Source organism: Populus euphratica, unplaced genomic scaffold (assembly GCF_000495115.2).
Source record: "Populus euphratica unplaced genomic scaffold, PopEup_1.0 scaffold34.1, whole genome shotgun sequence".
NCBI lineage: Eukaryota > Viridiplantae > Streptophyta > Magnoliopsida > Malpighiales > Salicaceae > Populus > Populus euphratica.
In genome coordinates this window covers 263,759-274,203 of record NW_011499883.1, presented here as the reverse complement: position 1 = coordinate 274,203, position 10,445 = coordinate 263,759, and the positions used below count along the sequence as shown (strand labels likewise).

The following is a 10,445-nucleotide window of genomic DNA, read 5'->3' as shown; positions in this document are numbered from 1 at the left end:
TGACTTTCTAATAATAATATTATTCAATAAACACTTGCCATCCTTTGTCCCTGTAAAATACATAAAAGATGACTAGAAAAGAAAAAAACTCCCTCCCACGATCTTTCTGCCACGTCATTCGGTGACAGCTTGCACGACCTGCAAGGTCAGAAAGGGAGCATCCCAGTCAAAACAGATAGAATTATGAAGAAGAAGAAGAAGAAGACGACGACGACACCACTCCAATTCGCCTGCTGCAGCTAGCAGTCTGAAGAAAGAGAAATTGACTCTGTATTCATGTGAGTCACGACACGGAGATGAGCACAGAGATTTTATATCAGGCAGACAGTCGTGCTATTATTAATGGGAAAAATTAAAAAAGAAAGAAAGAAAGGAGTGTCTCCCTAACTTTTCTGGTTACTGTTAAGATTGTGTTAGGGATTGCGTTTCATTTATTTTTTAGCATTCTAAAATGGTAAAACAGAAAGAATTTCAAAAAACATTAAAAAAATTAATTTCAAACAAAAAGAATTTCGGAAAATAATAAAACAGCGGTTGAACCGGATCGACTGAGACTTTCAAACGCCTCCTCCCCTCTCTGGTAAGAACCAAGAGCACACCACTATCCCTAAAACCTTACTGCATATACATTTTACATGTATGACTTGCTTGTCTCTGTCTGTTTCTTTCCTTTTTCGGTCATTAAATTCCCATATCCCTAAAACGCGGCCGTTCTTTCTGTTAGCTTCTTAGGTAATTTCTTTATTTAGCATGATTGCGCGATGTTTTTTTCCTTCTTTATGAGGTAATGTTGATGAATTTACACTTGATTCGTGTTTCAATCTTGAATCTGCTCAGAAAAACTTCCAACTTTACTTACTCCTATGTTTTGTGCCTTTTGTAGTTCATTGATGAAACCGACTACTGATTTAGTTGTTTGTGCTCTTTTAACTAGTTCGCATCATTTTTTTGTCCTCCCGAAGCTGAACCGGTGAGCCCTTCGACTGTTTTTACTTGGTTAAGTTGCAGATTATGGATAGTGGTCCAGATCCAAGTTTGTATCCGTTGCACCGCTGCAAAACAATTCACGTGGTTGGTATCGAGATTCTTGTTTCATAAATGATGTTACTGTGTCAACTTTGGATATGAATCTGCTGTGTATTTGGTCTGAATGAATGAAGGATGTACAAGATTGCCTTCTTTTCTGGCTTTTGCGCTGAAATCAAGGCATTGTGGTCTTACAAAACCTTGCATCCAGGTGAGGCATGCACAAGGATTGCATAATGTCGAGGGAGAAAAGAACTACAAAGCATACTTGAATCCTGAATATTTAGATGCTCCCCTCACTCAACTAGGCTGGCAGCAGGTAGCACACCAAAAAATCACATTTCATATGAGAGGAAATTCATTCGATTCATGATCTTAAAATACTCCTGAACTGAATTTTGTGTTGTAAAGGAAGATGTCTCATAAAAGAAGTTTTTGCTTTTGTTATAGGTTAATTATTTGCGGAAGCATGTCCATGCATCTGGGCTCTCCAAGAGGGTTGAATTAGTTGTTACATCCCCTTTGCTCAGGTAGTGACTTTATGGATGTGTTTTCACTCATTTCAGTATGGATAGATGGGATTTCTTTTGTTGATAAATGCAACTCTTTTCTGGTCAAAATTGATCTTATGTCAAGTTCTAGATTAATAAAGCTTCTAACTAATAACGGGGGCCATAAATCTTCATTTATGCATGCAACTAGAAGCCATAGGCTTCAGAAGGGAGAATATATTCTCAATTTACTATCTTTATTTTTCTATTCTTTGCTTTTGATCATTAGATTAGACGCTTCCTCATTCCCTTATTCTTCTTTTCCGAGATGTTCTTTTAGTAAAATTTTGATCACTGTGGCATGCAGGACATTGCAAACAGCTGTCGGAGTTTTTGGTGGGGAGGGCTACACGGATTGGATGAATGCACTTCCACTAATGGTGGCAAATGTTGGAAACAGTGGTCGAGAAGCAATTTCAAGTCTCAATTCGCCGCCATTCATTGCATTAGAAGATTGTCGAGAACATTTTGTACGTCTAGTGTACTATTTTTTTTCCCTTGAAATAACATATACTTCTAATTGAACGACTTCCACATTTCTAAGTTCTGCAGAGAATCTGAAGAAAATAATTGATGCTTTATTTGAGAAAAATTGGGCATTGGCCTTGATTCTAAAGTTCATTCACTTTTATGCATTAAAAGAACTCTTTAAGCTCCTATAAACTTAGTTTTTAATGATTTCATATTTTCTCACACGCAGATGGAAACTAAAGAATAATAAAGCCTTACACAGTTCTCTTATGTGTCCTATGGGTTGCAGGGTGTACATCCTTGTGACAAGAGACACAATGTCAGCGAGTATCAATTTCTTTTTCCTGCAGTTGACTTTTCACTGGCAAGTATTTGGATATACAAGATAAAGTGATAAAGTAACAGTTATAAATTCATTTACTGTGCATGTTAGCTTTGGTGGCTATTTAGTTGAGGCTAAATCCTCATTTGAGGCTAAATCCTCATTATTTTCGTGAATTTTAAACTAAATAACCTTTTGATGTTCTGTTCAGATAGAAACTGATGAGGATGTACTGTGGAAGGCCGATGTGAGAGAGACAACTGAAGAACTGGCTGCAAGGGGACAGAAGTTTTTAAACTGGTGAATACTTGTTCTCCATTGATATGGCATTGTTTCTGTACAGGCTCTTATGTTTTATCTACGCTTCACCATCTACGTGACTAGAATGAGGGTTGCTTTTCATCAGACTTTCTGGGTTTTGCTTGATATTATTTGTTATTCAATTTGTTGTCATGTGCAATTTTAAACTTCTAATTTCAGATATTGTTGCTTTGATCTTGTAATAAAATCTCCGCAAAAAACCTTAATAAAAAAACTTGTGTTTTCCTATGTGTAGAATTTGTTGTAGATTTATCTAACATGTGCCTTGGGCCCCAACCATTCACTTGTCAGGCTGTGGACAAGGAAAGAGAAGGAGATAGCCATTGTTACCCATAGCGGGTTTTTGGTTCATACATTACGTGCATTTGGAAATGACTGTCATCCATCGGTGAAGAAAGAAATGGGAGCACGGTAAGCTACCTGCTATTTTAGCTTTTGCATATAAATGGCATTCTTTAATCACAAAATTCTTAGCCTGCTAGGTGCACTTGCATTACGTGGCTGCTCAAAATTTGAAGCTGCCACCACGTGGTTGCATGCCTTGCTTCTACCATTGCACCGAGCAGTGGCTGTTCTGAATCTCCTGGAGTTTTCTGATTTTTTTCATGGGTTATTAAAAACAATTTATTCTTCCATTTTTTTCCTGCAATCTTATCTACTAGAAGTTATTGGTTACTTTTTTTCCTTTCTGCGTGAATTTGAGCTGAAAAGGAATGTATATTTTGGCCAATGAAATTTGAACTGAAAATCTTTACCTTCCCTATTGATGCCCTACTGCCTTATTCTCATGCTTTTCTTACGCGTCTAAGTTCTGATATGATAAGCACTGCAGTTTAGGGCAGGAACTTTCTGCAGTATTTAGTTGGACTGCACTTGATGTCAAATTAAATTTCTTTTAATGTACAATCCTCTCCTAAAATAAGAAATGACTTCTTTTACTTGCAGTTTTGCTAATTGCGAGCTTCGATCTATGGTCATTGTTGACAGAAGGTGAGTTGGTAATCTTTAATAAAGTATAATGAATCGTGCTATCTGTACAGCTTCTTATATGAGTTTGTGTTCTTTCTCCAGTATGATTGGATCAGATGTTCCAACGACTAACTATCCTGGAAAGATTCCTTGCGGGCTGGATTTCCCTAGTGATGTTGGGGAGGACGAAAGATTCCTTGCGGGCTGGATTTCCCTACTGATGTTGGGGAGGAGGAAGCACCCAATTCAATTTAGGTGATGAACAGATTGAGCACCCAATTCAATTTAGGGGATGAACAGATTTAAATTGATTTGAGCATTATAAATTAAATGTCTGGCCTTCTTGGAAAACTGTGGCTATTGATTTGTTCATCCGTTGCCTTCTTGGAAAACTGTGGCTATTGATTTGTTCACCCCTGTCACCTGGAACTGGGATGCATTCCCAGTCAGGAGTCATGTTATTTGAAACATGTAGGAAATAGACAAGACTAAGGTGCATTCCGGCATGGCAGGGTACAGTGAAATCAAAACCTGTCATAGCGTCTACCAAAAGCTTTTGCCGTTAAATCAATACAATTTGGTTCAATGTCTCCATATGGACACTGACATGTCCCTTCCAACGCAAAACTACTGATATTATTTCAAGTTACAAACATTTATGTGAATCTTGTTTGTGCCATGGCACTGGTCTCATTGAGGATTTTTCACATTCATGGATTAATTTAGCCATATCACCAAAGTTATCAAACAGGAAGAGCATGTAAATTCAGTCCTATTGATCTTCCAATTTCTTTATTGCTTGAGGATATAAACACTACTTAATTTACACTCATAGGATTCATGTCGAAAAGAAAACCCTTATTTGGGTTTGGAACTACCCCGCAATCAATAATAGACTTGAATTGCTCGCTCGAGTTGTCCGCAATCAATAATAGACTTGAATTGCTCGAGTTGCAGACAATGAAAATTTGTTGACGAATTTATATGAAAACGGATCAGTTGTTATTAAAGTATGGTAATAAACTGTCTTTTTCAATCATGAGGAACCGTGAGAAAGAAGTACCAGGGAATAGAAGGTAGATGCAATGTTTTATTTCGTCTTCAAAACATCATAAAATGACGCGGGCCGCTTCTTAGGTTTAGCATATAGCTCCTGAAAACATAAAAATATAATATTGAACGACTAAACATCTATCATGAAGTAAATGGCTATTTCTTCTCAAGCCTCAAGAAATCATACCTCTACTGCAGAAGCTAAACGCAACAGTGTTGCTTCACCCCATGGCCTGCTAATTAGTTGCAACCCAATCGGAAGCCCATGTTTATCATAACCAACCTGAAAATTGACCATATTGGATGTGTCATTATGCAGCGCTTACCCAGGATGAACTACATTAAAAATAAAATAAAAATAGATATTGATGTTTTTGTTTGCTCCCGACTGCATGACTATAACAGGCCATCGTCCTTGTTTCAGATATTTACCAATTGCAATTGGATTTTAGTGACGCAAAGAGATACCATGAATTACGAGAAATAATGGAGTAAATGGGATATGGAATGAATATTTAAGATGGAAATAAAAATAAAAATGATTCACGATATTTTTCCAGGGAAAAGAACAACTCACAGGTATAGAAATGGCCGGAAAACCAAGAAGATTTGCAGCTATAATAAAGCGCATAAGGTAACCTGAATGCAAGAGTTCATTCATTAATATAGAATACGATTGTACAAGAAAACTAGTTGAATGCCCTCCTGTTGCGGGGTGCTCTAGTTTTTGTTACAAAAGATGAGCATTAATGGACAAACCTGTAACCTGTAAATTTGTCTCTCCATAGCTAAGAGCGCCAGAAGGTATTTTGGGTGCTGTCATGCTGTTAATCCCAAAGAAAAAGAAGACCTCATTTCAAATTAAACACAAAATGCGGAGGTTCCGTACAAATGGTGCATAATCAACAAGTGTAGCAGGAGCATCTTCTTCCAATAAGTGCATAGAACTTGAGGTAATGACTCAATTTTGAACGAAAATGACATTCTTTCCCATCGTGTAAAGTATTAGAGTGAATCAAGAAATCAATATGCAAGTCCATGCTTACATAAATCACAGAGATCTCTTATGGCACCAGTAATATTATACAAAACAATAATAATGCTAATAATAAAACAAAGAAAGAAAATTGAAACTCAAATGTTTAATGGATAGAAGTAAAATCCATCCAGTTAGGTTCATTGATTGAGTTTCAAACAATGACTTTACTGTGAAAGAACAATATACTCTTGATAATAGTAAAACTTGCATACCCAGTTGTTGGTGTCACTATGACATCAACCTTTTTGAAAATCTCCATATGATGGTACATTAGTCTTCGCCTGATGGAATCAGATTAAAAAGTAAGAAATGCATCCAACTAAAATGCTCAAACATATAATTTAGAAACTAACAACACCTAACATAACCATTATATTTGACTAAAATGCTCAAACATATAATTTAGAAAATAACAACACCTAACATAACCATTATATATATATTTTTTTTCAATGAACATAGGAAGCTACATGATTTGCCGGAACTACTAAACCCAGATATCATGTGTCATTTATTCAGACAAAAGATAAAACTATCTCATCAAGTAATAGCAATAATAGACCCTAAATATGAAGAACGTAGAAATGGGAATGAGGAAAGACAACAATGAGAATCAATATCTATTTGTTCAGGAATTTTGATATGTAACATTGCTCTAGAGTTAGACGAGTTTTTAGAAAATGTTACTATCTACTATTTAAAACTTTTTGTCAAAATTGACAACTCCTTGACAGTACAAGAAACTAGATTACAAGACCATGCAGCTGATATAGAAATGTGTCTGATACAGCTTTAAGTACATCCTACCAATAACTGGTTGCTTGGTTTACTTTAGAAGGTGGAGAACACCAATTAAGAATAAGAGTTCCACAACTATATACATGTAGACTTGAATGTGAAGTGGGACTGCAAGAAATGGGGAGAGGAGAAGCAAGAGGAATTCTCCATCAGAATGCTACCACGTGTGAAAAGGCGAAGTGCAATATAGGAGCACCCTATACCAAAGCAAATTCACAATTGAAATGGGCTGGGTTTCCTATCTTGATGGCTTAAAGACATGCTATGAAGTAGAGCTACTTCCTCTTCATGGAGCATGACAGACATTAAGGATTATTCACATTTTAGTTAGATATAATTAGTCATGTGATACCTCTAATAGATGTAGACCTTCAGAAACTCGAGCTATAAAATTAGAAACTTCAAAAGTATCAAAAGCACATGTATCAACTTTGTATCTCAAATGAAAATCTAGAGATTGGTCTTGTTATCCCCACCTAAGACACTGGGCAGCAATGTAGTCTGATGCAATGAATGATCGAAAAAGTGCAACATTAGTACGGGAATCGTAGCTCAACCTCACACCTTTCCTGCAAAAGAATAAGAAAGAACAGAATATCATTATTAATCCAAAATTTCTTACCTGTGTAAATTCTGCAATGACAATGATCTTCTTGAATGGTTCTAATCATGCATTTGATGGATTCTCAAATGATTTTTGGTTCTGTTGTCAATCTATTAATGTACTCTTCAGGAGAGGCAAGAGACTTACCCATCCTCAATATCAGGAATCAATGAATGTATAAACTCAGATCCAATTGAAAGAAGATGAGCAGTGCGCATCTCTTGCATCTCAGGTATGACAATCTCTACCATCTTGAACCATATTCCAAGAAAATTTCATTCTCAGTATATGAGGAGATCGTTTATGTATATATAAAAACAATTATTCCAATCAGATTATATGATAAGAATGGATTTAAAACGGAGTGCATTGTGTAGACTTACTTCACACCCATGTGTTTTGGATAAAAGGTTAAGCATATCCTCACATGTATCAGAGACATCAGTTGACTGTACATCATTAAACCACTGCAGGATAATAATAATTTTACTCAAAACTACTCTTTTGATTGTTAAAACATTGAATCAATCTACTTAAAATTAAAAGAGAAATGGAATCACCGCAGTATATTTTCCCAGTCGCAATGATCCTAAAGCATCTGCATTGTCACATGATGACAAATTTGGCAAACAAGGGGGTGACTACAAAGGACATGCACAACATTATAACGAAAGTAGATAGCAAGAAAACTGCATCCTAACAAGTAGTTAGAAGTTATAAGGAATCATTAGCTTCAGTTAAAAGTCTAAAATATGTGAATGCAGTGCGAAGGACGTACCATCTGTGTCAGAACTATATGCTTGGAACATTAAGGTTTCCCACAAGATGCATGGAGTGAAGATGAACAACAATGCGTGAAAGAATAGGCAAACAAGTCTCATGAATCTTAATAACAAGCAGAATAGCAGAGTGAATTATAATGACAATGAACACCAATGTGTGGATTTAGACACAGACAATGATGACTATAAACTCAAGATCTCTACAATTTTCAGAAATAAAAAGCTTGTCAGCTCATGAAGCAGGAAACCACAGAAACTAATTAAGATGTGTTATTTGTGGTGAAAGGAGTCAAACTTCAAAAAGATCAAGGGGGAACTGGTAGAGTGACTAGAGTAGATTTTTTATTCTTTAGACAGATGATGATTTTTATGAAATTACCGGATTCAAACTGATCCTATTTGCAGGATTGGAGCCCAAAATTGCTGCATACCTGACAAATCAACAGATTGTAAGGTGATTTTTTTTAACAAAGAAAACATTGAAATCAACTGTTCATTTCATCAAAAATTCAAACATCAACTAAGTCCATGTCTTGGCTTTAGCGAGTGTAATGAATGCAACCACAAATTACACCAAGAATTCAAACAGTGTATTTTCTCTCCCCCTCTTTTTCATTTTTATCAGCTGGAATATCTTCTAATGAGTAAGGGTAGCAGACTAGTAATGAACATGTTCAGCAATGGATGATATCTCTTTCTACATAGAATACATGTATTTAGCAAATATTTTGAAGCCATGCGGTCAATGAGAAGCACACAGTTTGTGTTACCTAAGTGAAGTTTCAGCAGAAAAAAAAGAGACAGCAGCTTGCTCAACCACAATACAGATATATGTATGGTCTGACTGCTTACAGATAACTCTCTAGCCAGTAAAATCCATTAACAAGATTGAAATACTTACACAAGCATGACATCCTCCACAGAAGATGCAATTGGTCCGATAACTTCCACGGTCCCATAATCATATAAGGAACTACATCATTATATCACCAAGAAAGAGTTAGGGCTAAGGAAATCTCTAGTGTCTGAAAACTAAACTTTTCATAACAAGTCATCCATTCCATCCATTCCATTCATTTTTTGCCCTTTTTTATTTAATCAAGCCTCAAAGGAGTACTGTTAAGAAACACAGGAACACCAAAGCTGGTAATAATGTGCAACAATGGAACAATCATAAAAAGCTTACCCTTTGATGTTTGTCCGACCATATGTTGTTTTCAAACCCACTACACCACAGAGAGAAGAGGGAATGCGGATTGAACCTGCATTTCTTTCATTAAATCAAACGTACACAATTAGTATATTGTTAAAACCAATTACAAGCTAGACCAGCAAAAATATCTGCACAACCTCCACCATCAGTTCCCAAGGCAGCTGAGCATAGACCAGAGGCTACAATTGCTGCTGGGCCTGAGGAAGATCCGCCTGTGTACCTATCCACTGCATGAGGGTTTCTTGTTGTTCTGCACCATAAGATTGTAATTAAGAACTAAAAACTAAAAGAATTTAGTTAATCATGCAATAATGAATAACATCAATTAGGAAGTTTAATTAACTGACCCATAATTTGGATTGTTCCCAGTAGTACCCATGCCAAACTCATGCATATTTGCCTTTCCTACAAATATCACCCCACAGCTACGCAGTCTAGAAACACTAACCGCGTCCTCTTCCACAGGACGGACCTCATGCATCCATGTTGTACCACCTGTCATCAAGGATCAAGTTTTACCTAGAATTTTAAGAATCTTTACAAAATATGTCGAGAAATCAGGAAAAGAGGTGCCATTATGTACCCTTGGATGGATGCGGATACAAATCTATATCATCCTTGATTGCGATGAAAATGCCATCCAGGATGGATATTGAACTTCCTACACAGTCAAGCAACCCACAAAGCACATAAGATGATTAATTGCAGTTTAGGTTTTACCACAGCTTATCTGTAAATCCAAAAGTCTACAACGGTGTCTCTGGAAGCCAGTATATATTATCAAATGTAATTTAGAAATACCTTCCTCAAATCTCTTTGTAGAAGCTGCAGCCTGTTTCCTGACTTCTTCAGCATCAAAAGAAATCAATAATGGCATTGGGGGATCCTTTTTGTTGAATTCTTCTATAACTGAGATGATCTTCTCAGCAACCTGCAAGATAAATGTGAGATCCTCTGAAATCTGTTAAAGAAAAAAACAATGAACGAAACTGAACCTTTAGCCACTTACCATAGATGGAGTGACAAACTGTGACCGATAAGCATGTGCATAATCGCGTATCTTCCAATACCTAAACGGTGAAGCCAAGTCCTCATTCCAGCAGCTGGCAGAATTATAAGGAGGAAGGCAGTTCATAGCTAACTCTACCCGGTCTTCTGGTTTTCCATCTTCATCCACAACGACAACGCCAGGTTCTGGTTCTGTAAGCACATTCATACTAACAGCATCAGTGTCACAAGTAGAGACTAACAAATCATAAAGCATCATTATAGTGAAAAAAAACCTTGTGGAGGATA

At 36.5% G+C, this 10,445-nt stretch overlaps 2 protein-coding genes across 6 annotated transcripts; one reads left to right on the top strand and one right to left on the bottom strand.

Moving 5' to 3' along the window:
• Positions 1-109: 109 nt before the first annotated feature.
• On the top strand, positions 110-4,032 carry LOC105129739 (phosphoglycerate mutase-like protein 1). Of its 5 annotated transcripts, none has more exons than XM_011031935.1 (11): positions 110-580; positions 1,009-1,071; positions 1,238-1,345; positions 1,477-1,556; positions 1,885-2,047; positions 2,338-2,412; positions 2,582-2,670; positions 2,983-3,102; positions 3,637-3,681; positions 3,763-3,849; positions 3,931-4,032. In XM_011031935.1, the coding sequence occupies exons 2-11, from the start codon at positions 1,012-1,014 to the stop codon at positions 3,947-3,949; spliced, it is 846 nt and encodes a 281-aa protein (XP_011030237.1). In that variant the 5' UTR covers positions 110-580; positions 1,009-1,011; the 3' UTR covers positions 3,950-4,032. The 5 variants fall into 5 exon arrangements, with proteins under 5 accessions (XP_011030237.1, XP_011030236.1, XP_011030235.1 ...); XM_011031934.1 differs by having other exon boundaries at positions 1,003-1,071; XM_011031933.1 differs by having other exon boundaries at positions 963-1,071.
• A 551-nt stretch (positions 4,033-4,583) lies between these two features.
• On the bottom strand, positions 4,584-10,439 carry FAAH (fatty acid amide hydrolase). Its single transcript, XM_011031930.1, has 18 exons — positions 10,433-10,439; positions 10,159-10,349; positions 9,951-10,080; positions 9,733-9,810; positions 9,497-9,644; positions 9,287-9,399; positions 9,123-9,198; positions 8,838-8,909; positions 8,316-8,367; positions 7,715-7,795; positions 7,538-7,621; positions 7,302-7,405; positions 7,027-7,119; positions 5,965-6,033; positions 5,473-5,537; positions 5,291-5,352; positions 4,901-4,996; positions 4,584-4,813 (listed from the first exon to the last, which is right to left on the bottom strand). The coding sequence occupies exons 2-18, from the start codon at positions 10,282-10,284 to the stop codon at positions 4,751-4,753; spliced, it is 1,512 nt and encodes a 503-aa protein (XP_011030232.1). The 5' UTR covers positions 10,285-10,349; positions 10,433-10,439; the 3' UTR covers positions 4,584-4,750.
• Positions 10,440-10,445: the final 6 nt, after the last annotated feature.